Source organism: Lutra lutra, chromosome 13 (assembly GCF_902655055.1).
Source record: "Lutra lutra chromosome 13, mLutLut1.2, whole genome shotgun sequence".
Classification (NCBI taxonomy): Eukaryota; Metazoa; Chordata; class Mammalia; order Carnivora; family Mustelidae; genus Lutra; species Lutra lutra.
Genome location: NC_062290.1, coordinates 61,428,685 through 61,456,018, shown reverse-complemented (window position 1 = coordinate 61,456,018; position 27,334 = coordinate 61,428,685). Strand labels below are relative to the sequence as shown.

Here is a 27,334-nt window from a genome sequence, read left to right as displayed (position 1 = left end):
CAGCCCCTGCCTGACCACAGGGAGGAAGGCCCTAAGGAGTCAGAGGGGAAGCTGACCCTGGTGACCCACAGGCCTGGGCTCAAGCCTTGTCTGCCCCATCCCCATCCCATCTCTTAGCTCTGAGACCCTTTGAGGTAAGTTCTTTCTCACCTCTGAGTCCCCATCCCTCACCATCACCCACAGGGTGGCGGGGCTATCCGTTATTGGCAGTGAGTAACTAAACTGCAGAACCGATTGGTATAAAATCTGTCCCACAAGTAGGAAGGGGACCACCAGAGATGGAGGCTAATGATGTGGATGGAGGAAAGACCTCCTAAAAGGGCAGTAGTGGGGGCACCTGAGCTGAGTCTTTAAAGGCTGAGGCCTGTCATTAGACCAGAATTTTTGGAAAGACATTTAGGGCATCGAGAAGGGGCCCCCTCACCTGCCCTGGAGACAGAAGCTGGTGGTACATCAGTGGGGCTGTGTCTCCCACTGCCTCCCAGGACCTGGTCCTGCCCCCCTGAGTCTCCTCTCCCTCCTGCACAACTCTGATTCCATTTGTAATTGCCTATAGGTGCAATTAATTAGGTCCTGTCATTCTAATGATTCACAGGGGTGGCATATTTTTTTCTCTAAATGCAGATATTCTTTTGAGGGTTTGTGTCTTTATCTTTTGCAGAAAATCACTAAATTAAAAGAATTGCCATTTTAAATTGCAGATTAAAGAGAAACTTAATTAGAAGGATTGAAAGCAGTTGTGTTTGGAACTTTTGTTCTTAAATTTTTTTTTTCTTTTGCTGCTGAATCACTGCACTTGAGGTTTGTGTACTTTATTTTAGGTGAAATGATTTGCCTAATTAAGCCTGTCATTCATCACCACCTGTTCCCTCTAAAATATATATGGCTATATTATTAAGCTTGCAAGCGAATGTATAAATTAATTCAGTGGGGAATTACAGTGTTGACTGGGATGTTATTAGGTTTTATCGAGTTTATCTGGTATGAAAACCGGTATTTTTTTCCCAATAAAGTGAAACAACAGCTCATTAATTTTCTAAAGTCATTCATTGGGTACCTGGTGGGTTGCAGGCATGTTCTAAGCTTGGGGCACAAAGGCACATGTTGGTACAGCTCCTGCTCTTGAGGGGCTCAGACGGCCTCAGACCAGGAAATTGGCCATTAGGAGGCCATAGACTAAGATCATGGTGATTCTGGGGAGGGGGTGAGGTCAGGGAAGGTCAGGGAAGGCTTCCTGGAAGAGGTGGACTCCAGAGTGGAGTCAGTTAGGTGGAGAGACTGGTAGAAGGGGATGGGGTGGTAGTAATTTAGGCAGAAGACATGGCCTCGAAGTGGCCGTGGTGAGGCCTGAGGCTGGAAAGGCAGCGGGGTCATGGGCTTTGCTGAAGAGTTTGGGTTCCTTCTGTAGTCTGTGTTCATGCTTTGTGCCTGTCCTCCCTCTTCTGTGCCAGGAGTTATGTGGTGGGGTTTTATGTGGGCAAAAATCTCCAAATTCTAATTTTAGTCAGAGGTGAATATATCTTATAATTCATTTGGTCTCTCTCTCTATCTCCTTAGCCGATGGCAAAACTGAGCCTAGAACCTCATCTCCCCCCAGCCCCTTCTTACATCATGCTGCTTCACTACCCACCTCAGGACCCGTAGCCCCCAGAGGTGAGGGGCCTGCTGAGCGGCCTCCCCTCCATTCCTGACAGAAAGTTAGCAGAGGGAGGGACCAGGGAAAAGTGCACACTGGTTCCATGGTCCCTGGCCCCCATCTTATGCCATACCCCAGATCTCCTCTTGATGGAGCGTCACACAGGGGCCTTCCCTGGCTCAGGCCGTGAGTGTCAAGTCCTATTGAAGTCACCTCCTACATCCCTCCCATCATGGAGAGATTCAGCCTCCATTACCTTCCCTAAATGGTCTCCCTGGTTGCCACCCCACATCCTATCTCCATCACTAGGCAGGGACCTCTCTAAAACCCCAGCTGAGAATGCCATTCCCTGATTAACTCATCCATCGGGTCAAGACCCAGCTCTTTGGAAAAGGGCTATGTGACCGGGCCCTTACCTGTCTACCTTATCCCAGTGTTCACGCCAACCCAAGTTCACCCATCTACGACCATGCAAGGCAGATGTCTCACCTCTTCCTAACACCCCCAACTAAGAACATATAGGCCATTTGACTAGTTGCTGTGAGGGCTGGTGGGGTTCAGCAGGAGGAGCCCTGGTGGGAGAGCCAGGATGCTGGGAAGCCAGGCAGGGGCGCACGGTGACATGTGTGCTGGGGCTGGAGCTCCGGGCTTCACCCTCTCACTGCCACTGTGCAAGCCCAGGTTATTGACCAGATGGAAGAGGGCTCCCTCAGACACCCAGCCCCAGGACCTGTACCTTAGAAGGGTCCTATCATTGCTGTCTGTCCTTATGGTTGGGACACAGGAAAGAACTGTAGCCCAAGAAGAGGGCGGCCCCCAGTGAGTCCTCTACTGTCCCCGCTCCACACCGCAGGTCCTGGCCTCATGGGCTGGGTGGGGGTGGGGGTCTCTAGGTTGGAGTTTGGCCTCCATCCTGCTTCCTCACAAATATTCATTACAGTTTTCTGTGAATCTTCGCCTCCTGGATAATGCCAGCCCCGTCCCTCCAGTGCTCAGGCCATAGGCCTATGGCCTCTCGAGCCTCTCTCCCCCACACTCCACTGAGAATGCACAGACAAGGCCTGTCGGCCTGTCCTGCCCTTCCATCCTCACTGCTGCCCTATGTGGCTCGCTCTCTTTCATTAATCAACTTTTTTTTTTAAATTTATTTATTTATTTATTTGTCAGAGAGAGAGAGAGAGGGAGAGAGAGCAAGCACAGGCAGACAAAATGGCAGGCAGAGACAGAGGGAGAAGCAGGCTCCCTGATGAGCAAGGAGCCCGATGTGGGACTCGATCCCAGGACGCTGGGATCATGACCTGAGCCGAAGGCAGCTGCTTAACCAACTGAGCCACCCAGGCGTCCCTCATTAATCAACTTTTTAAAGAGCAGTTGGCGCTGTTGAGCAGAAAGTGCAGGCAGTTCCCATCCCCCGCCCCCCGCCCCATCCTCCCATCTCTTTTCAGCACAGCAGTCCTGTTCAGAAGTGCTGGGTCAAAACCCACCCCATCAAAACATCAGCGTGGCTCCCCATTTCTCACAGAATAAAATCAAATTCCTTTGCAAGACATGGCGCCCGATGACCTGGCACTGCTTCCTCCTATTCCCTTCTGTTCCCCCTGGACTGTGTTTCTGTCACCCTAAGCATGTTTCCACCTCAGGGCCCTTGAACTTTCTCTTCCCCCTGCCTGGAATGTCCTTCCTGGTTTCGTCCACAGCAGTTATGCGGCTAGAATCTCGGTTATCGTGTCTGTCCCCACTCAGACTCTAAGCCTCACGGGCAGGGATTTCTGTTTTGCTCACGGCTGTTCCTCTAGCCCCGAGCTCACCTGGCATGTGTGAAGGAGGGTTGAGGAGTGGGGCGGTGGCATGGACAGGCCACCAGCCACTGCCTCATTCATGAGAATGAGCACATATCCGTGGGTCCAGCATGTCTAGAGCCTTCCATAGTCAGGAACCTCCCTTCCCATTGCTTTCCCTAGTGGTTAATGGAGAAGAGTGTCTTGGAGGGATGACAATGCTTTGCGGTCCTGATGGGTGATCATGCTCAGAGGCTGAGACATAGAACAAGTCCATCCACATTCCATAGTCCCATAGACTGCACGCCACCACTGGCCACCACCCTCAGGGCTGGGGTTTCCTGCCACCTTCATGAATTCGAGGTTGATCGCCATTGTGGCTCGCCAGGGTAGAGGACAGCTGGCCACATCTGTGTTTGCTCTTTGGAGAAGAGATTCCTGCCATCATGTGTCCTTGGGCCTGCAGCTGGACTTGGCTTCGGGAGCCGTGTTCCCTAGGGCCTGGCCCATTCACCCAGTGCTCTGTGTGCTGGGCCCTTAGGATGTCTTCTCTCTGATCTTCACGGTTCTGTGGCAGGTAGGAAATGGAGCCTCAGAGAGGTTGAGTAGCTTAGCCAAGGCACACAGCAAATTACTGGCAAGCTTGGAAGAGGAACTCAGGTTGGTTTGGACACTTATGTGAAGTACCTAGTACCGTGTCCACATTGAGCAGAGACGATAATAAAAGTAAATATTTTATAATAACATCGATTGAGCAGCGACTACATGCTGGGCACTCTGCTAAGATCTGGGTACCATCACGCAGCAACCCCACAAGGTGGGTCCAGTCATCTCCCCTTACAGAGGAGGAAATTGAAGCCCGGAGAGATAACTTGCAAGGCGGACTAACTGGTCTCTAGGAATGCTTCTGGCGACTCCAGGTTCAGCTCAGTATTTTCTTTATGGGCTATCTTTGGGGTCCTGCCCTCCAGAGGTATCCTCCCCAAGCCCGCGGAAGTATGTGATACTCTCACAGGCCCAGGGCGCGGAGGAAGCTTGCAGCAGGCCCTGCCCACTGTGCTGTGCACTGCTTCAGTCTCACCTGGCACTGGGCCCGGGACAGGGCTCCCTGCGTGGGGGGCCCATGCAGAGGGCACTGAAGGAAGAGAAGCAGATGGGGATGCAGCACGACCCTTGATTGGAGCTCTGTAGGGTCATCCCAGGAGAAAGGGGGCAGATGTGGATGGTATGCCCTGTGGGGGATGGGAGAACGGGAGGAGGGGAGCCACTTGGAGGTAGAAAATGGGGAACAGCTGTCTCCCTGAGAACTGTCCAGGGGACTGAGCCCCTGTGGGTGCCATGCCCCCCTTACTGGAGATAGCAGGGGGCATCCTTTGGAGCTAAGGCTGAGCTCAGTGGCCTCTGGAGGGAGACTCAGCCAGCCCCTTGAGTGCATCGTTTAGCTCTGACGGCACCTGCTATAGGAAACTCAGGCCTTTTGAGCCATGTTCATTAATTGCCTGGAGCTCTTCCCTCTGTGGATCGTAAACCCCCAAGGGGAACAATCAACTGTTACCCTACTCTGCATCACCCAGTAATCCCTCGTGCTGAGCTCTGGTGACCACGCACTTTCTCTCTCCCCTACAGCCCAGTTTAACGGCAACGAGAAACGGCAGTCATCCCCCTCGCCTTCCCGGGACCGGCGGCGCCAGCTTCGAGCTCCGGGAGGGGGCTTCAAGCCCATCAAGCATGGGAGCCCTGAGTTCTGTGGGATCTTGGGAGAAAGAGTGGATCCTGCTGTCCCACTGGAAAAGCAAATGTAAGTTCTGAGGGAGCAAGGCCCAGCTTCAGCTCTAGTCACTGTTAAGGCTGAGAGAAGGTCAAGGCCAACCTCAAGTCAGTCAGTGGCTGACAGAATTAGATAGAACAGAGTCTCCAGATTCCTGACCCTGGGCTTTCTCCCTCCATGCTGTACTGCCACCCTTACTTTTGACTATTATAAATTAGAATTGTTTGTTAGCTACTGTGATAGTTTTGCCTCACATCTTCTTGGTGTTTATTGAGCAAGGATTTGACAGTTTTGTTTTTTGTTTTTTGTTTTTAAGATTTATTTGTATAAGGGCACCTGGGTGGCTCAGTCGTTGAGCGTCTGCCTTCAGCTCAGGTCATGAGCCCAGGGTCCTCGGATCGAGCCCCACATCAGGCTCCCTGCTCAGTGGGAAGCCTGCTTCTCCCTCTTCCACTCCCCCTGCTTGTGTTCCCTCTCTCACTGTGTCTTTCTCTGTCAAATAAATAAATAAAATCTTAAAAAAAAAAAAAAAAAGATTTAGGGGCACCTGGATGGCTCAGTGGATTAAGCCTCTGCCTTCAGCTCAGGTCATGAGCCCAGGGTCCTGGGATCGAGCCCTGCATCGGGCTCTCTGCTCAGCAGGGAGCCTGCTTCTCCCTCTCCCTGTCTTCCTGCCTCTCTGCCTACTTGTGATCTCTGTCAAATAAATAAATAAAATCTTAAAAAAAAAAAAAAGATTTATTTATTTGAGAGAAGGCGAGGGACAGAGGGAAAGTCTTTTTTTTTTTAACTCAAAATTTTTTTTAAGATTTTTTAAAAAATTTATTTATTTGAGAGAGAGAGAGAGACTGAGTAGGGAGAGGCAGAGGGAGAGGGAGAAGCAGGCTCCCTGCTGAACAAAGAGCCCGACATGGGGCTGGATCCGAGGACTCCAAGATCATGACCTGAGCTGAAGGCAGCTGCTTACCCAGCTGAGCCACCCAGACGCCCCTGGTTTTGACACTCTTGATGTGGGTTTTCTCAGGCCTTTTCCCCTGAGATTTCCCACCTCAGTCGGTGGCCCAGTCCCATCCCTGCTGCCCCTTCCCCTCCCTGCTCTTCCCCAACACTGTCAGTCAGGCCCTTTACCAGCCCTCGCTCTGATCATGGTTATCACTTCCCTTCTTACTGTGCACAGGTCCCTGCGGAGCCCTGAAACCTTCAGTGGCTCCCCATCACTTCCAGGATAAAAGTCTCGTCTCCCTAGCCTGCCACTCACTCTGCGGATTGCCCACACACTGCTTTTTCCATTTCTCACCATTCCATATACCTGGGCTATGGCCAGCTTCTCCAGATGCTTGATGAAGCTGGTTCTGGGTCTCGTGCTGATACCTTCAGGTGTGGCATCCTCTTAACAAGCACATACGCAATAAATGGGGTTACCATCCCCGTCACGTAGATGAGAAGTTAGACTCAAGGAGACACAGAGCCTTGGCTAGAATGTCACAGTTCACAGTGCAGAGGCAGGATTGGAGCTCCAGGGCTGTGACTTGAGGCCACATTCTACCCCCAATTACACCCTCTTCTCCCTAGCCCTTCACACATGCTTGACACAGAGTAGGCCCTCCATAAAGACAGGAGATGAGCTGACAGCAAGCCGATCCCTCATGAGACAGGCCCATGTGTGTCATGTACTATATTAATCTCCAGTGCAGGATTCTGGCCTCAGCATAGCCGGCAGCGCATCCCTCACAGGAAATGCTCCCTTGGCGAGCAGGATGCAGGGTTTTCCGAATGATGTCATGGGCTCTGTGCCCCTTTCCAACATGTGCTGTCATGTGGGGAGGGCCTCAGCCTCCTTCGTGATGCCCTGTGCCTGCTGTAGCAAGCACGTGGGGAAGCGCTCCCAGCGGGCATCTCGGCTAACCGTCTGTCACAGCTACCCAGATCCAGTGGTAGTTCTGCTTGTTTCTGATCACTATGTCCTTTTTAATCAACAAACAAAATATGATCCAGAGATGGCTAGACCCAGCAGGCATCCTGCCCCTGTTGGAACTTAAGCTCCGTGAGGACAGAAGCTTCTCTGGGTCACCACTGCGTCCGTGGTGCTTTGGAACGGGACCTGGCACTAATAGGTGCTGTCTAGGATATGAGTGAAGTCCCCAAAGAGCTCTCCACACTGTCTGTCTCCCTTACATCACTCCCCATTCTCTCTCACTGAGCACAGACAGTAGACAGCTCCCTCCTTTGGAGACACAGTCTGTTCCTGGTTTTTCCCCCTGCCTCCCTGGCCACCTCTTCTGGCTCCTCACCTCAGCTTTACCTGAAGGTTGGCCTGTCGGGGGCTCAGGTTCCAGCTGCACGCTCTCCCTGGGTAGTCGCCTCAGGCTCTGGGTGGTGAGTCACCAGCGTGCCTCCGCAGCCCACACCTCTCCTAGAACGCCCACCTCCTGCATCCAGCTGCTGTCTTGGCATCTGCACTTGGCTGACAAATGGGCATCTCAAATTTAGTGTGTTTAAAACTGGGCCCCTGAGCTCCGGACACCCGCTCCTCCCCCAGCTTCTCCACCTCCATACATGGTGTCACATGTACCTACTTGCTCAAGCCACCAATCTGGAGTCCTCTTGCTTTCCTTTTTTTTTTTTTTTTAAACCTTACACTAGCATCTAATGCATCTGAACTAGCAACTTCTGCTAGTTTCTTGGATCTAGATTATAGGCCGTACCCATCTTTTCCTCTTGTCCCAGAGCCACCTCCCATCTGGACCACTGCAAAAGCCCCCTGCCTCGTCTCCCACTGCATTTCCTTGCTGGCCTCTCTTCAGGAGAACCTGCTTGGCCTTTTATAAGACCATTGGGAACAAGTAACATCCTCTTTTTTTTTTTTTAAGATTTTGTTTATTTATTTATTTGACACAGAGCACAAGTTGGGGGAGCAGCAGGCAAAGGGAGAGGGAGAAACAGGCTCCCTGATGGGGGGCTTGATCCCAGGATGCTGGGATCAAAACGTCCAGAAAACTGAGCCACCCAGGCGCCCCAGCATCCTCTCTTTAAAACACATTGCCCTCTGCTGTGCTTAGAATGGAATCAGACTTCTTCCCTTGCTCCCAAGGCTTCAGGGAATGGGGCTCTGCCTCCCAGTCCACCCCCATCCTGCAGCGCTCCCCGTGTTCCCAGAGCTGGGCCATTCTTGCTGCCTTCCTGCTCTGTGAACACCCCCCGCACATTCTGCTTCAGATGCTTTGCACTTGCTGGTTCCTCTGCAGAGAACGTGTTTTCCTTGGTTCTTTGCATGATTGGCTCTTTCTCATGAAGGAGATTCTCAGGTCAAATGTCATCTCCTTTCAGGCCTCCCCTGTCTGTTCATTCTAACATAAACACTTTTCCCTGTCCTCGTCACTGCCTAGCACCAACTCAGGATTCCTGCATAGCACTTGTCACTTTCTGAAATTGTGTTCTGAATCTATTTATTGGCTCTCCCTCTTCTCCACGTCAGCCCCATGAGATCAAGGATGTTGTCAGTGGTGAGTAAATTTTGGATGAGCTAGTGGGTACTGCATAGGCTGGATGGCCGTGGTTGGGTCCTCTTCATACCCACAGTACAGACCCGACTGGCCAGCTCTGCAAACTCCAGCACATCCCCAGACAGCCTCGTGCTTAGATTCTGTTTTCAGTCTAGGCAGAGCCTGCTTGGGCCCAGCAGTTGGCCTTCAGCCCCAACAGGACCACCCAGGCCCACCCTGTCTTCTGGTGGCCAGCCTCATGCCAGCCGGCTGCCCAGTGGCTGGCCCCAGCCCCCGATCATGTCCTTTGGCCCTTTTCTCCCAAACTAGCTTGAGTCTCCTTTGAATCTTGGCCCAAGTCCCTGACCTTCTCTCCAGGTGCAGTAGCTGGGCAGCAGGGAAGGAGCCAGCAGCTTATCCTGTTTCCCCATCAGGCACTACCTTCAACGGGGATCCCGAGCCTCTGGAGGCCCATCTGCCGCCAGCTCATGCTCAGGGAGGGGCGGAGAGCAGGCAGCACTTCCCTGGAGACCTCTTCTAGGCCTTTCTCTGAGGATGGCTCTGCTTCAGATGGCTGGAACTTGTTTTCCTAGTAAAACAACAAGTTTGTCAGCTTACCGGGGGTGTGTTACACGGGTGAAATTTCCCGGAAAACAGCCTTGCCAGATCTGTTAACTTTCAGTTCTAAAGCCTGTTCCATCCTTGTCTAGCTATTTCTCCAAACTCCAGTCGCATGTACCTCCTAATGTGTGCCTTCAGCCTTCACATCTTTGAAAGTGCTTTCCCTATGGGAGCCCATGCAATCCCTAATTTCATATTCCTCTTCATTTCCACATTTAGAAAGGAAGGCGGGTGTACACTCCTCCTACCATTTCCCTTGACGAGTGTCCCCTCCAGATGTCCAGCCTCCGGGCTGACCTGTGAGTGATCTCCTGGGCGGTCAGCCACTCCATCACATGCACAGTGGGCAGGGACACTCACATCTGCTCTCCAGTCCGTGCTTTCCTGAAGCAGGTTGGGTTCTGAAGTTAACAGGTAACTGCCGTTACCTGTTCAGAACGCTGCCTTGTAGAAGGCGTGCGGTGTCAGGCGGTACCCTGTTTCTCCCCACACAGAATGTCTTTCACAGAACTCTCAGAGGTCCTGTCTGCAGGGCAGTCCTGGGCCGGGACCAGGAGGCAGCAGCATCCCTGCTTACACCTGGGAATTTGAAATGCAGACTACAGGTGGGCAATAGCCCAAATAATGATAGTTGGGGGAGTTGCCCACGGCCATCTGCAGATTCGCTCTCCTTCTACTTCTGTTGATGCTCAGAGCTGCCATTTGTTGAAACTCACCCGTCCCAGGCTCTACATAAGCCCTCCCATGCATCGTCCCATTTAAGCCTCACACCCTAAAATTGGGGGGGAGTGACCCTAACTGGATAGAGACCTGAGGTGCAGCCGGGTTCTGCTGCTCGCCCCTGACTGCCCGGTTGGCAAGCGTGGGGGTGGGGGGATGTTGTCTGCGGCTCCGTAACCATCTAGCACCTGTGGTTCTCTTCCTGGCCCTGTATCACCTATCACCACTATCCCGTTGCCCACACTGTAAGGTAAACAAAAATGCATTCTGACTCGCGTCTCGTGATCTTCACTCTTCCTCCGCAGTTCTACCTTCAGCTCTCCCAATCTGGAAGATCAGTGTTCCTCTTTTGTCCTGTAGCCAGGAGCCTCTGTCAGGTTGTCTGCTGTGGCACCCCTCCCTTCTGATTCTCCCACTGACCTCGTGGTACCTGGATGTGGTGATTCTGGGCTTCCCAAGGGCCTAGCCGATGCCAGATTTGCTTGCCAGAAGCACTGGTTGGCCACCCCCCCACCCAGCTGCCTGCTTTCCTGAGTGATGAGCACCGCCCACTTGTCCCACAGATGTCACAGAGAGGCAACACGTGTCCCTCCTGTCAGCACCCTCTGATGGCCTCTGTGTCACTTAGATGGAGAAAGCCAGGGTCCTTGCCTTGTGCACAAGGCACCCTGCCCCGGCCCTGCCCTCTGGCCTCCTGGCTCACCCCTCCCCTTGGACCCACTGCAGCCGTGCTGGCTGCCTTGCTGGTTCCCAAGCACGTCAGGCACTCAATCCTGCTTCTGGCCTTTGCTGCCTCTCCCTCTGCCAGAACTGCTCTTTCCAGCTTCCGTCCTTCGTGGCTTCTTCCCTCACCTCCTTCAGGCCCACACTGAAACGTCACTGTCTCCGGAAGGCTTCCCTGGCTACTGCTTAAAATAGCAGCCCCTACCCCGAGCTCCAAACCACACAGCCCTGCTCTGTCTCCCCTGTACCACCTCCCATAGCACCTGTGTTAGGTAAGTGCCATGAGGGAGGCGGCCACGGGTTCGTTTCCTGTTCTCTCCCCAGGAGTGCGTGTGCAGCAGACACATAATTCTGCACTGAATTCTGAATACATGCACACACGTGCCCTTGCCTTGTGATGAGGCAGCTGGGACATGCCAGCTGTCCTCCGAGGGGGCTGAGCCTCTCCAAGGAGGAGTTTGCAAGGGTATTGGCCGTGGGGGGGTTCTGCTGGGTTCTGACCCTCTCCCTTCTCTCCAGCTGGTATCACGGAGCCATCAGCAGAGGAGATGCCGAGAACCTTCTGCGGCTCTGCAAGGAGTGTAGCTACCTTGTCCGGAACAGCCAGACAAGCAAGCACGACTATTCCCTCTCCCTGAAGTGAGTACAGCCTCATTCACCCTCTCAGCCCTCGTCGGCAGCCTCCAGTGAAGCATTGCCCAGTCCTTGTGTCTGTGGCAGCAAGACTTCACCACAGTGTGTCCCCCACCCCCACCCCCCGCCGCAGAAATGTGCCAGCGTGAGTTATTTCAAGCCTCGGTTTTTCAATTTGATCTTATTCTCCTGGGAGACAGAGGAGTTTTTAATGTTCTCTGCCCCAGAAGAGGAGGGGCATTTTCCTAAGATTTAATATGAAATACCCAAGAATAGCTTCTGTATCTGCTGTGAGGCAGGACACGAGTGAAGCTCTGTACATACCTCAGTCCTCTCTCAAACCTCCCAACAGTCCTTTGATGAGGAACATATTGTCGCCATTTTGCAGGTGAGGAAACTGAGGCTTATAAGGGGGATTGGCAGGCCCAAGGGACAAGGCCAGGACTCAGAACCAACTGTTTGACTGTCCCCAGCACCCTGCTGCCACTGCAGGAACAACGTTTTTTATGTGTTCCAGGCTGCTGTTCAGACAGGTCTGATTTTTATGTGGGTCACAGAGGTTTTGAGGAGCACTGGGAAGAGCCAGGAAGAATCCTGCTGGTGGTGTCATCTGTGGCTGCTTTGTAAACTGTTGGGTCTTTCTAACCCATGAAGCATCACTGTTGATAGGCAGCCCTGAAGTAAGAGAGGTTTTTTGCTTGAGCGCTTCCTCATTCTGTGCTGTTACCAAATGGGACCCAACAGATGGTCTAAAACCCATTTTACAGATAGGAAAATGGAGGCCTAGAGAGAGGAGAGGTTTCTCAAGGACACAAGAGTTAGTGACAGACTGGGGTTGAAGAACCGTGGCCCTTTAGCCGGCACAGACCAGCAGAAGCAGTGAAACCCTCTGCCTGGCTTCCCCTCCTTTCTGCTCACCGTTCTTAGAGGTCATGTGATAGAGAAAGGGCCTGCAGGGATGTGGCTGCCGGCCATGTAGACAGTAGCAGCAGTGCAGCCAAGGAGGGATAGATTGGCCTGCACTCTCCTCTCAGGACTGGCCCCACCATGTCCACTGGGCTTGGCCCCGAGAGGGACCATGGCAACCGCAGTGCATGGGCAGCAAATAGGCACTAGACATCTGCCTGGAGAGCAGAGGATGTGTGGAGACATGGTGGGAACCACAGATCGCTCCAGGACAATCAGGGCAGAAGGAGCAGATGTGCTTGGGGGTCCCCAGATGGGAGTTACAGGTGTGCAGATTCCAGCTCAGTGAGAGCAAAAGGTTTCTAACAGAACTGATAAAGAATTAGATCCGTCTTAAAAAAAAAAAAAGAATTAGATCCGTCTGAAGCTGCCTCAGGAGGTAGTGAGTGTCTCATTGCTGGGGATGTAAAACAGGGGCTGGATGGCCCTCGGCAGGGAGAACATGGAGGGGACTTCTAACCAGCTGGGGGGGCGGGGGCACTCAGGACAAGCAGCACCTGTACTTCGATGTTCACGGTCAGACCCGTTGGCTTGAAGAGTCGGTTTATCTCAGCCAGGAAGAATTCGGTACTGAACTGCAGCTGGGCTGGGAGGCGGGGCTGGAAGGGAGCAAAGTTAGAGGCCAGTCATGGATGGAGGTGAGAGGGGCAGTGGGGGACAGGTGCACACCTCGTGCCATGCTGCCAGAGACCAGCGGGTCCTCGGGCTCGCAGCTCACTGCTCCGGGCAGCCCCGACTCCTCCCTCCCTGTGCACAGTAACCTAGCAGTACAGGTGCTCTGGAGCGGTTCTCCAGAGCTTCGACTTCCCACCTCAAGGTGCAGTGTGCTGTCCAGGGCTGGGAGAGATGGAGGAAGCAGATGACATCAGAGACGGGATTCCCGCATCACTGCCCTTCCATGCTGACCGAGGCAGCCTGCCTACCCCCTGGGCTTCCTCAGTGGGGCCCTCTTGTGCTGGCACCCTTGGAGTTCCTCTGTGGCTCTCTTTCCTCCTAGAATCCTGTTGTCTAGGGCCTGGTCAGAGGAGTGTGCCCAAAATGACCAGTAGGGCGCACCAAGGAAGGAGGGATGGAGCACCCCATACCCAGCCCGGCAATCCTCTGTCAGGGCGGGCCCGGCTGGACACTGGGGCTCCATGGTGACCCCGACACAGCTCTGTCTGCAAGGGAACAGTGGCCTCCTCAGTACCCAGGATGTGTCACTGTTGAGGCAGCAGCATGAGACCATAGAAGGAACTCTCAAGGCAGTTGCAGAAGCAGCCATACCACGATACCTGTGGGATCCATGCCCGAGTTTCTGTGAAGCTTGCCCTCTGATGCAAACAGGCCGAAAATCCACCTCTGAGATGGGTCGGTAGGAGAGGATTTCCAGCACAGCTCTGAGAGTGCGATTCCTTTTCATCCCGGGTGCGCACCATTCCCTGGGCAGTAGGGGTGGTAGGACTACTCTTCAGGGACAGATAGCAAGTTGAGTCTATTTCCACAGGAACGAGCTTGGAGTCCAGGGGTCAGGGATGTGTGCAAAGTAAGGGGCCAGCAGGCAATTTGGGAAAAGTCCTAGAGAAATCCTGAAGAGAAGGGAGTCCCTGGGCCTGTTTGGGGGCCCTGTGATAGAATGTCCTTTTATCTCCTGGTTCAGAGAGAGTACCTTTCCCATGGGAGATTTAGATCCCGCTTTCTGGAGACAAAGAAACTAGAAATAATAGGCAATTTTGAAGAGATTTTCTTTTTTTTTTTTCTTTTTAATTTTATTTATTTATTTGACAGAGATCATAGGTAGGCAGAGAGGCAGCCAGCGAAAGAGGAAGGGAAGCAGGCTCCCTGCTGAGCAGAGAGCCCAATGCGGGTTTTAACCCACTGAGCCTCTGCCTTCGGCTCAGGTCATGATCCCGGGGTCCTGGGATCGAACCCCACATTGGGCTCTCTGCGCAGCAGGGAGCCTGCTTCCCTTCCTCTCTCTCTGCCTGCTTGTGATCTCTGTCAAATAAATAAAATCTTTAAATATATATATATATAAAACTTCAGAGAAATAAATGAAAGTATAGCCACCATAAATAAGAACCGATACTTATGAAATAAAAACAGGTGTATGAGTGTTGTTTTATACTCAAGCATTTCTATGTACAAACAACACAGAAAAGGATTTTTGAAGACTATACATCAAGTTGTGAATAGCAGTTAACTGTGTGAATGTGTTAGGGATTTATTTATTTAGTGAAAGAGCGAGAGAGTGAGAGACTCCATGAGCAGGGCGAGGGGCAGAGGAAGAGGCAGAGAGAATCTCAAGCAGATCCCCGCCCCCCAACTGAGCATGGAGCCTGATGTGGGGCTCAGTTCCATGATCCTGAGCTGAAATCAAGAGTCAGCCGCTCAGCTGACTGAGGCACCCAGGAGCCCTGGCACATTTTAATTTTAAAATGATGGGGTGGGCACCTGGGTGGCTCAGTGGGTTGAGCCTCTGCCTTCGGCTCAGGTCGTGATCTCAGGGTCCTAGGATCAAGTCCCGCATCAGGCTCTCTGCTTGGCAGGGAGCCTGCTTCCTGAACCTCTCTCTCTCTGCCTACCTCTCTGCCTACTTGTGATCTCTCTCTGTCAAATAAATAAATAAAATCTTAAAAAAAAAAAAAAAAGATGGGGTATTGGCAGGGCATCTGATTCAGCCTGTCACTAAGTGTATGTCCCCACTCCATGACCTTATGGCCTTGGCAGTCATGGCACTTCTCAAAGCCTTTTCTGCACACCGAGGGGGACGGTGCACCTCTTCCAGAGGAGAAGCACCTCTAGTCTGACCAGTGCAGTGTAGACATCCTCTTAATATTAGTCCCATTTCCCAGGTTGCCGCCCTGGTTTCGTTAAAGGCCATTTCCTTGCGAATTTTGTGGCTGCTAAGGATGCCTCCACCTCTGACAGCAGGGTGTCTCTTCCTCCCTGGATTTCCCCTGTCCTTGGACTCAGCCTTCCTCCGTCTGTGGAGCACTCTTGCCAGATCTCCTGCACCTCCCAAGCCGGAGAGGAGGTGGAAGAGACTGAGGGCAGGGCCAGCAGCCTGGGCCCGAACCATGGATAAGAACATCTGCCACCAGACCTGAGTTGGGATGACTGCTCTGCGCCCTCGAGTGCTGGAGGTTTAGCTTGCATGTTTTGTCTAGAGCTGTGAGATCCCAAAGGCCAGATGAGTGGTCTCATGTGGTCAGATGTCCCTTGAAGAAGCCTGGAATTGAGGAGGTGGGCTAGGCCATCCTGTGGCTGGGCAGGGCGGCCTATTAGAGGGAGGTGAGCTGACTTCCCAGAGTGCCTCCAGTTCATGATGAGCAGTCCGGGTGGCAGCCAGAGGGTGATAACCTGGCATTAGTCGCCTCGACCACAAAGGGAATGGCCCCAGTACTTAACATCGGGGCTGCTTGGATCAAGTGCCAGCTTTGCCAGCCACCGGGGGGAGGTGTGACATCTCTCAGATCCCCAAGGCCTGGTGCTGGGGGCAGGGTAGGACTGGCAATGTCTGTACATGGAGCTGTCGGAAGCATAGTACAGATTGAAGTTGGAATTCCAGCTATGTTTTCATGTGACCCTTGGGTCCTGCTGTGAGCATGTTCCCGGTTGGAGAAAGGATTTGGGGGAACCTGGCCTCAGAGCACGGCCCTCCACCTCTTCTGTCCTCGCAGCAGATAGTTCTCAGAGCCTGCCGTTCCGGGCGCTGGGCAGGGCAGCATCTGCAGCTGAAACGAGAACCACTCAGCTCAGACCACAGGCACTCACAGCCTGGGCTGTTCAGCCTGGTCTCGTTACACACAGGTCTGCAGGGAGGGCCTGGGGGACTCAGAGCTGGCTCAGGGGTGGGCAGTCCCCGACACGGAGGGTTAGGTGAAGCTGCTGGTGCATTTGAGCCTTAAAAAGAGGGTAAGTGGTCTTAGGCAGGGATGGCTGGGGGGATCTCAGCTGGACGGAACAGCCCAGGCAAAGTCCTGGGAATACAGAAGAGCCATTGGCGGGTCTTGTGCCTCACAAAGGAGTTGAGGCTCAGTTTTTGATGCTGGAGCCACGAAAGTGCAGGGTCCGCTCTGAGGGACCTGCCTTTGTGCTTAAGCCCCACTTCCTGACCCTGTCTCCCTGCATATCTGAAGCAGCTTACACTTGAGAAGGCCAGTGTGTCTGGCCCAGGACAGCCCTGCCAGCTGGCTAGGACAGAAAGCATGGTCCTCCTTTTCATTGTAGGGTGAAGGCAGCTGAATGAACTTCCAAGACGAGTGGAGGTCAGGGACTCCCAGCCTGGTCTCTTGCCACCCCTCCCAAACACTCCTTATTACACCGGGTCAGAGGTCATCTGGAAGTGACCTTAGAGACCCATCTAATCCAGCCTTTGCCTCATGGGTGGGGAGACTAAAGGCCCAGAGTGGGTTGGTGATTGGCCTTGGGCAACCCAGTCGGCAGTTGACCACCCTGACAGGAGATGGTGACTGCTTCCCACGGTGGGGGGGGACAGGCCTAAGCTGCTAGCCATCAGCCACCAAAAGCTCTCTACCCTCATGGCAATCCAAGATGGTGCCTGCACTCCCCAGCCCCTGCCTCTAGATCCCCTCCCTGGTGGACACCTCCACCTACAGAGTGGTCTTACAGAGATCCTGCCTAGCTGCTTTAGAACACTGCCCTTATCCCCTTCTCCCTACGGAGCTCTCCCACTTCCCCCTTCTCCAGCCTGACTAGGCTCCCTCTCAGCTGCTGACAGACATGTTGGCTTTCAGAACACTCACTCCAGCCTCAGGGAAGCAAGGGGTTGACCCTTTAGATATTGGCATGAAAACACCACACTCTAACAGCTTCCTGTCTGGAAAGGCAGGCAGTGGGGAAAGGGAGGAAAAGTCTTGAAAAATCTCATTAAAAGGGTTCTTCAGGCACTTTGGACGATGAATGACTTTTTGCAAGTTCCAGTTTCATGAGTTTTTGCAAAGGAATCTGGACAAGATGAGGAAAATAGGACTTCAAAGACAAGGGTTTGCAGCTGGTGGGGGCAGGGAGGCAGGGTGAGTGCCAGGGCTCCCCTCCCCAGATGCAGGGCAGGCTGGGCCTGCTTTGGGCCCATCCCTGGGAGCGGGCAGAGTGGTAATTAAAGGCCTCAAGCAGGGCAGGGGGACGGGACACGCCCAGGTGGCTCCGTCGGTTAAGTGTCTAATTCTTTTTTTTTTTTTTTAAAGATTGATTTATTTATTTGACAGAGATCACAAGTAGGCAGAGAGGCAGGCGGAGAGAGAAGGGGGGGAAACAGGCTCCCTGCCGAGAAGAGAGCCCAATGGGGGACTCGATCCCAGGACCCTGGGATCATGACCTGAGCTGAGGGCAGAGTCTTAACCCACTGAGCCTCCCAGGCACCCCTAAGTGTCCAATTCTTAACTTTAGCTCAGGTCATGATCTCAGGGGATCAAACCCGGCATCAGACTCCATGCTGGGCGTGGAGCCTGCTTAAGATACTCTCTCTCCCTCTCCCTCTGGGCCCCTCTCCCTCATTCTCTCACCACCCCCACAAGGGGGGAAAAAAACGTCCTTGCAGGGATGCCCATACTGCTTTGACAAGAGCCCAGGTCTAGCTTTCTTTAGGCAGTGAGAACCCTAACCCCCATGGGAGACATGGCCCCAAGAAACCCCCACAAAGGGGCCTTCAGCTTTCAAATCCCCAAAGGCAAACTGCACAGCACCTATGCAAATGTGGCCCAGATTCTGACCTCAGGAGATGCTTCTGGGGTCTGGCCTCTTTCCCTCAGGTTGCAGCTTAGTCTTGATCATTCAGGAGCCTTCCCCACCTCCCCCGCCTTCACCCAACAAGTTCTGCCCCATTCAGTACCCTTTCTGTCCTGGATTCCAGCCCTCCAGCAGTTCACAGTCCAAGGGAAGAGGATATGTACACCAGAACCCATAAACTCATACACTCGCGGGACTGCTGAAGGGTTACCCAAGACAGAAAGGTCTCGGGGTTGTGAAAGAGGCAAAGCACCCGAAGACGGGGTGTTTGGAGGGTGAGCAGGTCAACTTATAGACAGGGCAGACTTGTGCAGAACAACAAATAACACTTCCACAGGAGCTGAAGAAAGACATGGCCCTAGTCTCCAGGCTGAGGAATGGAGGCCCTCTCCTCTAAGGTCGCAGGTGTCCCTGAAGGTTTTGAGCAAGGTGCAGTCATGTCCTCAGAGGTGTATTCTAGAACCTTTAGTGAACCAGGGTGCACCATGAGTATTATCAAGGGAAAACCACCGCTTCTGCCTCCCTTGGCCCTCCCAAGCCCCCCTTTCCTTCTACATGCCCACAAACATGCCACTCAAGCTAGCACAGTCCAAGAGCCTAGGAGGCAGGCAGTCTGTGGGCAGGCATCAGGGGGGATCCAGGGCAGCCCTGTTTAAGCTGTAAAGGGAAGAACATGGGCTCTGCAGTCAGAGATAACCTGAGTTTGAATCCTGGCTTCATCTTTTACCTGCTGTGTGATGCTAGACAAGTGACTTTACTTCCCTGATCATTACCTGGAAAACTGTGTAGGCCACTCTCATAAAGCCATTGTAAGAAGTAATGTGGCTCTGCAGGTTGGCCGGACGCATGGCCCCCAGCAGATAGGTGCTGAGTGTAATGCAGGTTTCCCAGAACTTTTAGACACTGGAGGCAGCAGACTGGACAGAGCGCTGGGCCGCCAGGTCTGAAGCCCTGGGGGCGGGGCCTGTCTGTATCTGCTCCTGGGTGCTTGGGCAGACGTCTGCCTCCCGCATCCACAGAGTGAGGGTCTGTGGTTCGAGTAGTCCATTTGCTCCCAGGTTACAGGCTTCACACAGTTAGGGTGAGGTGCCTTTCCCCTACGTTCCAAGGATGGTGGGAAGACCAGGGCCCCATCTCCTCCTCCAAGCAGGGGAGGAGGCTGCAGCAGGACCATTTATCAAGAAAATGCCTCCTGCTCTGATTGCTTAGGGACACCCGTCTGGTTCCTGCTCGAAGCTGCAGGTCTGCGCTGCCTGCCAGGACAGCCAGTCTCCGCCAACACACGCTTCCTGGGGCTCCAGCGGCGGGTGGCGGGTGTAGCCCGGCCCGGAGGAGCAGATGGGTTGCATTCCAGGGGTGCTGGGGGCGCGTTGCTGGTAGAGTTGTTATTCTTCCTTCTTTCCCTTCATTGATTTATACAGTAAAGGAGAGAGTTTTCAAACAGTAGGCATGTCTGGGTCTGGGCAGGCAGGCGAGTGATTAATCTTAGTTTGCTGCTGCTGACAGCCAGGAGCAAGAAATAATAAAGGTTTGCAGGGTGAGGAGGGGGTGGGGGGTGAGGAAAGGCTGCTCGCTCCTTGGACTTCACTTCCCTCTACCATGGACGCACCCCCTTGTTGGGTCAACATTGAGTCTCCAAATACTGCAGGGTAGCTGCCTGCTCCCAAGGGTGGGCCCCAGAACAGTCCCTCCGACCACACCAGGGCCTCCCCAGGGATTGTGGAGCTCTCTGCACTGCATGACCTCCAGCCCCAGAATGCCGGGACTCCCTCCAGCAGTGGCCCTTTTCCCAGCCATGCCCCTGAGGGCAAGGCCTAAAGGAAGGCAGGGTTGTGCACCCAGAGGACCGCCTGGCTGTAATGAGAGGGACCCTCTGACTCTGTACTCTCTTAGCTGCCAGGTGGGTGTGAGGGCTGGAGGAGGAGGGGCCTACAGAAGAAAGAGAGGTGGTCAGGCAGACAGGGACCCCAGGAGGTGCTGAGTGGGTTGGGGGTAGGGAGGGGGTCTTTGACATGGTCCAAGGAGGATTCAGGCACTGTGGGTAGGTAGGCAGGGTAAGGCACTACCCATGCTGGGAAAACAGCAGCCCAGGAGAAAAAGCTTCCCACTTTTCAGTCCACAGTTAGTAATACATCCTATGACCAGCATCCTCTCCTGCCCCCACAAGAGGCAGCTTTGTGCAGCAGAAGACACAGGCTCTTAAACACCAGCTCTGCCTCCTCTTCTTCTTTTTTCTTTCTTTCTTCCTTTTTTTTTTTTTTCAGCAAGCTCCATACCCAGTGCAGAACCCAGGGGGGGCTTGAACTCATGACCCTGAGATCAAGACATGAGCTGAGATCAGGGGTCAGATGCTTAACCGACTGAGGCACCCAGGTACCCCACCAGCTCTGCCTCTTAATAGCAAGGTGGTCTTGGGCATAAGGGGCTTAACATATCTGAGCCTCAGTTTCCTATCTGTAAAATGGGTTTTACAGTTATAGTAATGAAAAGACAGTATGCGTGAGATGCTTAGCATGTGCCTAGCATGTAGTAAGTGCTCAGTGAGTGAGTGAGTGGTAACTCACAGTCTTTGTTATAGATTTTGGAGAGCTATAGGTTGTTGAGGAAAGAGCTCAGTGTGGTTCAAAGCTTGTGGGTTATCTGGGTCTGGCCTAGAAGTCTCTGTCTATACCCATATCTATTCCCCTTTGTTAAGGTGGGACTTTATGCAGGCCGTAACTCAAAACCCTGCATTGCTGTGACTGAGACTTCAAATCACACAGAGCTAGAGTCAAATCCTGGCTGTGTGACCTTGGGTAAGTCACTTAACCTCTCTGTTCTCCCAGCTGAAGATGATGAGCATCTCAATGAGCATTTCCTCATTTTCTCATGGGGAGGCATTTTTGTGGCAAGCCAGGACAGCAGCTCTGATACACTGAGTACACTAAGCAGAAACCCTGGGATTTAGGGAACAGAGAGGGATTTTCTTTTTAACTTAGATTTATTTATTTTTGACTGTGGGGCGGCAGGGCCAAATCCCAAGCAGATCCCTCCTCCCCCCCCCGCCAACTGAGCTTGCAGGCCCACGAGGGCTGATCTCACAATCTCTTGACCTCAAGGCCACAAGCCAAAATCAAGAGTCGGATACTCAACTGACTGAACTACCCAGGTGCCCCCAGAAGATCTTTTAAATCACTAGGCCTGATGCCCTGTACGGGTGGAGCAGCTGGAGCCCAGAGAGGGGGTGGAGTTGCCCACCTCCTGGCTTCCCAGCCAGGCCCTGTTTTCTGACAGCATCTGAGTCGGGCTGAGGCAGGGGCAGCGGGGACAGGGCTGGAGTTGGAGGAGGTCTATATGTTTGCTTTCACTACATGGAGGATTCCACTTCCTTTCCGGGCTGATGGAGGGAAAATGAACTTTCTGCTCAATTAGCGTGCAGTGTGGTTTCTCCTTCTAGAAGGTTTAAAGGAAATGCCACAGTTAGGGGCTGTTGCTCCAGAGACTCCTCAAACGCTTCCTGCAGGGGATGAACCTGACAACAGTGAGCCTCAGAGTGCTGAGTGAGTGAAGGAAGAGCTAGGCTTTCATGCATTCCAATGCCCTCTTTCTGCCCTTTGGCAGAAAGGGGGATGCCTTTGTTTCTCTGAGCGGAAATACCCCCAACCCTTCCACTCCAGCTGGGCCCCAGGACCATCGACACAGTTTCTGAGCAGGACCTGGGACACAAACCCATTGCCAGGCACTGCCTGGTATCTTCCCCAGGGCGTTGTGTAGACTGGCCAGAGGCCCTAAGGCTCCTTTCCTCGGTTTGTGGGAATCTAAAAATATTGGAGGGTAGTTTTCTGGCTCTGAAGTGACAGTGTCAGGATATATGACCCAAGGCAGAATCCACTTTCTTCTCTGGGTCTGCTCAAGCACCAGAGAAGCTGGGGGCATCTGGGGATCTGCTGGCAGAGAGGGAAGTTGAGGCCACAACAGTGGCCTCTGTAGCTGGCAAGACAGGTTTTCAGAAGCCCTGTCCAACCATGGGTATGTCTGGAAGGGATCAGGGGTGCAGGCTGGCTGCTAGGAGTGCTGCAGTAAAGGACTAGGGCAGCGGGGTGGGGGCGGGGAGCACATGTCATGGTGGAACTGATGAGGGTGAGAAAGAGGGAGGAGTCAGAACCTCATCTGGATTTCTGAATGACGGGTGAGCAGTGGTATCGCCAGCTGCAGCATGGACTTGGAATGGTCAGTTTCAGAAAGACCCAGGAAAACACGCTTTCCCTAAGTCAGCTGACCTTTTTCCACTGCTGCCCAGAGCTCAGAGATGACAGGCACCTGCATCACAAAGCCAACCCATTCTCCAGCACACCCCCTGGCACACTGGTGCCAAGGAAGCCCACTGACGGACTGGGTGTCCCTGCCTAGCCACGCATGCCTTTTTTGCTCCCCGGAGAGCTCCATGGTCCCTTGAGCCTCTGAGCCACCCCGATTACATTTCCAGCTGGTTTTTAATTATCTCCTATCAGCCCGCATAAATCCGCCTGTGTGGCTAGCCCGCCAGGGGAGGCATTCCAACTGCCCATCCGTCGCCAGGAAACCTCTTGTGCCCCGGGACAGCTTCTCCTCTGAGGCACTGGGTGGTCTCTCCAAATGAGAAAAACATTTCTTTCTAATCACATTTCTAACATCTTGTTAATATGACTTGTTTAATAATATTTTTGCAAAAGCCATCTGGGAATGGCTTGGTTGGGGACTTGGGGAGGGCATATGGGTGCTACAGGGACCGGCCATGGTGACAGACACAGACTTTGGCTCTGCCATCAGCGAGGGGGCTGCAGCACAGAGAAGGATGCAGTGGGAGGAGGGGAGGGAGTAGGCAGAGGACGGGGGCCTGAATCCCACCACTTCCCGCTGTATGAGGGTCACCCAGTAGGTGGCTCCACGGCTCCCACCCTCTGGGCTCTCCCAGCCTCCAGAGCCTGGAGGCTCAGGAACACAGTGGGAGGAAAGAAAGCTGTGCTGATTAGGGTGGGATTCTTTGCAGAGCTTCTGTGCTTGCCCCAGGACAGGGCTGTGGTCTTAATTTGCTTCTAGCTAGGTCAGGGCCGCTGGAAGAAATACGATTAGCCCCCACCTAGAGGCATTTGGCCCGGCTTAAAGCAGGTAGCTTTGTACGGTAAAATTCCAAGAGGCAGTGTGGCTGGCTATTCCCTAGACCTTCAGACCCTTAAAATCAGAAGGGTCTTGAGTCATCCGGGTCAAGACCCTGGCTTGGGGATGGGAGAACCAGGCCCAGGAAGGGAAAAAGACACCCCCAGCATCCCGTAACAGGTTCCTGGCAGAGCCCAGGCACTGTCACCTCTGAGCCCCATGGCGCCGCTGTAGTTTCCTCTCCCATTTTCTGCATCAGCGTTCTTGGTATTTGAGGCAGATTTATAAAATCAGGTGTCAGATTTTATAGCTCTTGTCTTTGCTCCCACGGTTCAAATGCTAAAACTGTAAAAATGATGATTTGCTGTTTGTGAGTGTGTGTGTGTGTGTGTGTGTACCTAGTGTCACATGCACACACATGTACTTCCACTTTGCTGAGGTGGATGCCTCCCCACTCCTGTTCTTAGTGCCTCAAACCTTTTCCTAGATGTCTTCCCTAGTGAGCAGCCGCCTTCTTGTTTCCAGCTAGGGCTGATTTCTGCCACTTTTAGTGTCTTGTTCTTTTTTTTCTTTTTCTTTTTTTTTTTAAGATTACTTCACCCAGGAGAATCATCAGAAACAATTGGTTTGGCAAGGCCAGCTTATTAGAAATGCTTTAATTAGAACTTTTTTTTTTCCTCCCTATTTTCTTTTTGAATATCCACACACTGCTCATGGTTCCAGGCAGCATGGGAACCAGCCTGCCACCTTCTCATCGGACTTTCAGGGCAGGGCCAACAAATAGATCAGCAGTGTGGCTGTCATGGCTGTGATCGCACTGTGTGCCAGGCCTTTAACTGGGCAGGGTGACGGAGGCACATGAGTCTCTCAGCTGGTAGTCTGGACAAGGGAACAAACAGGTAGGTGTGATATAAGGAGATGTGGCAGAGAATAGGTGAAGGAGGAAGAAAGTTAAGTTTGACCAGCGGCATCTTGGAAGCCTTCCTGGAGAAGCTGGCATTGGATCAGGGCTGTGGAAGATGATAATTTATTGAGAAGTAACAGCAAGGGGCACCTGGGTGGGTTTGCCTTTGGCTCAGGTCATGATCCCACAGTCCTGGGATCAAGCCCCGAATTAGGCTCCCTGCTCAGCAGAGCCTGCTTCTCCATCTCCCACTCCCCCTGCTTGTGTTCCCTCTCTCTCTATCTCTCAAATAAAAATTTTTTAAAAACCTGCAAAAAAAAAAGAGAGAGAGAGAGAGAAGTAACAGCAAGGTAGAAGGATGGTTAACTGGGTTTGGGATTGGAGGAGAGGTCTCTGCACTATCCTTTCTTCCTCTGGTCCCGACTAGCGTTTTCAGTTGTCCCTACCATATGAGCCCCTGGGCCCTCCAACCCCAGCCCAGGTGACCAACACTATTATGGACAGAGACATGCCTTACAATCTCAGAAGTCTGTCAGCTGTCTCTGGCTTGTCCCAGCATCCCCACTTCACCGTCAAGGAAAAGGGCTCAGTAAGACCTGGGACTTACCTGTGACCATGGCAGTACCCCAGATTCCTGGTTTTTCATTTTTTTGATCTCCCGCCTTCCCAAGGGCAGGCCATGTGCCTATCATGTCCACTTGACGCTCAAAGTGTCTACCCCACCCAAGCTGGACGTAGCATCCGAGAGAGCCGTGCATTTACACAGTGCCCAGCAGGCTCTTTGCAGTCCCAGGTACCTAGGAGGAATTGATTAGAACTGGCCCTTGCAGAGTGTCCTCTGAGGCAGGCAGAATTATACCAATAACACTGATTAAAAATGCGGGGGTGGGGTGAGTTCTGACACAGTGAGGATAAGACCAGCGAGGCAGCAGATGAATGAGATCTGGTGATCTGAGCACACCCAGATTTCAGACCCACAGTCTCAAATGTTAGCATAATCCCACTTGGACTTCATATTTTCGGGCCAGAAAAATAACTTTTCTGTCTTTAATGGTTCCAATCTTTTTTTTTTTAAGATTTTATTTCTTATTTTATTTATTTATTTGAGAGAGAGACACTGAGAGAGAGCATGAGCAAGGAGAAGGTTAGAGGGAGAAGCAGACTCCCCATGGAGCTGGGAACCCGATGTGGGACTCGATCCCGGGACTCCGGGATCATGACCTGAGCCGAAGGCAGTCGTCCAACCAACTGAGCCACCCAGGCATCCCTAATGGTTCCAATCTTAACCAAAAAAGTATACTATGAAGAAACTAGGGTTGACTATTTTACTCTTATAGGAGTTGTGCTTTTAAAAACCAATCAGTTCCACATAGTAAGTAACTTTTTGGAAACCAATTACTTGCAGCCATGCTGAAAAAAAACTGTAATTAATGTGGTCAAATCCTAGGCAAATAATAAAATGAAAGCTTTGTTGTGTATCAAGGCAGAAATCAATTTCATTAGGGAGCAAAGAGCCGGAGATTTAATTTTGAGAAAATTCTCCACCCTGTGGACAGAGGTTGTCAAGAAGCTGCCAGAATGAATGCCCAGCACAAGAGGACTTGCCCTCCAGAGCCCAGATTACTGAGGGCTGACTGACCTTTCAAAATTGCATTTGCAAACCTTCCGAATGTAGCCAAAGCCAGTGATCTTTTGCTTCTTAATGTTCTTGGACCTGGTGTTCCTTTTGGTTTTGGTCAGGAAGTGAATGTTATCTTCACCTGATAACACTTGCACGTTGGTCAGATCCTATCCTTTGGACCTTGGGAGGAGGTGGCCTTAGGAGGTCAACAGACACCGGAAAGGGGTTTAGCAACCACCTGGTGTGTCCACATTGATGATGGGGTCATATGCAGATAGCAGGGCTGAGGGCAAAGCTGGACAGACCCACCAGTTGCAGGACCCCAGTACATGAGAGATTGTGAACAGCAGGTGTGACCAGGGTGGGAAAGGACAGGAGATGCTGCCCTGTGAGGACAACTGGAGCTGATTCTGCTTCTTTGGTCTTCTGGTCTCTGAGGGGCCTTCGTGGGACGGAAGGCATGACTGTGGTCACAGGATCCAGAGCTCAGAACTAAGGCTATGGTCACTGAGCTGCTCTAAGTACAAGAAGGAATTTCCCATGGTCAGAGCCATCAAAACTTGGAAGGGGTTGTCTCAGTAGGAAGTAATCTCACCAGGGCTGAGAGTAAGAGATACAAGCTGGACACTAAATGTGAGTATTACAAAGGTTTTTCCATCATGGGATAGAAATAGAATGGGGGCGCTGAAACCTGAATGTGCATCAGAATCTCTTAGAGAGCGAATTAAAAGCAGATTTCATTCTAGGGACACCTGGGTGGCTCATTCGGTCAAGCATCTGACCTTTGGATCAAGTCATGATCTCATGGTCATGGGATCGAGCCCCAATTTGGGCTCCATGCTCAGTGGAAAGTGCGCTTGAAAGATTCTCTCCTTCTGCCCCTCCCCCATCTAAATAAATAAATAAATCTTTAAAAAAATAAAAGATCTGGTTCCAAAGAGACCCAGGGAGCCTCAAGTTTAACAAGTCTTGAGGACTGTGATGTGGGCATTCTGAGGCACATTTAAAGAAACACGCGGTCCTCTTCCAGCCCTGGCGCTCTGGTGCTTCTGTAAGTAGGTGAGTCCTTTTGTTTAATATCCACGTAGTCATTCCTTCTTTGTCATGTGATATGAACACTCCTATGTGCCAGGCTTCAAAGCTTTACCAGTTTGCGGGACCTTGGGGGTCTCCAGTCCTGTCCCTTCATTATAGAGATGGGGAAACTGAGGCCCAAGAGAGCAGAAGCTGGAGTCGGGACCAGGTTCCTAATGTCTGGTACAGAGCTCTTTTCACTTGCTTTCAGTGGTCTTCAGAGCACATTGAAAACTATTCCCATTTCACAGATAAAGAAACAGAGACCCAGATTCCCAGGACTGTTGGGGAGTTTTTCCACAGGAGAAGAACTGTCGTTGATAGATTTGCAAAGGCCCTTGGCCAGGATGTTTGGGTGGCTTGCAGCAACTGTGTGCCTTTGAAATTCCAGAGAGGAGAAAACTACCCTCAGGTTAGGGGCAGGGTCCCTGGCAAATGGATCTGTTTTAACTTGTAGTCTTTAAAGACCCCTCTGGATTTTCTTTCTTTACTTTTTTTTTTTTCCTTTTTTGAAGCAAAACTGTAAGTTGGATCAGGTGCTCTGTGGGGAAGTCCTCTCCTTG

At 52.3% G+C, this 27,334-nt stretch overlaps 1 protein-coding gene across 1 annotated transcript in view; it reads left to right on the top strand.

Annotated features, from left to right (window-relative positions):
- SHB (SH2 domain containing adaptor protein B) overlaps positions 1-27,334 on the top strand; it is a 138,466-nt gene that overhangs the window by 102,016 nt on the left and 9,116 nt on the right. The window contains exons 4-5 of the mRNA XM_047700355.1: positions 5,041-5,212; positions 11,248-11,367. Of these exons, the coding sequence (XP_047556311.1) occupies positions 5,041-5,212; positions 11,248-11,367 (292 nt within the window). The remainder of the gene's footprint in view (positions 1-5,040; positions 5,213-11,247; positions 11,368-27,334) is intronic.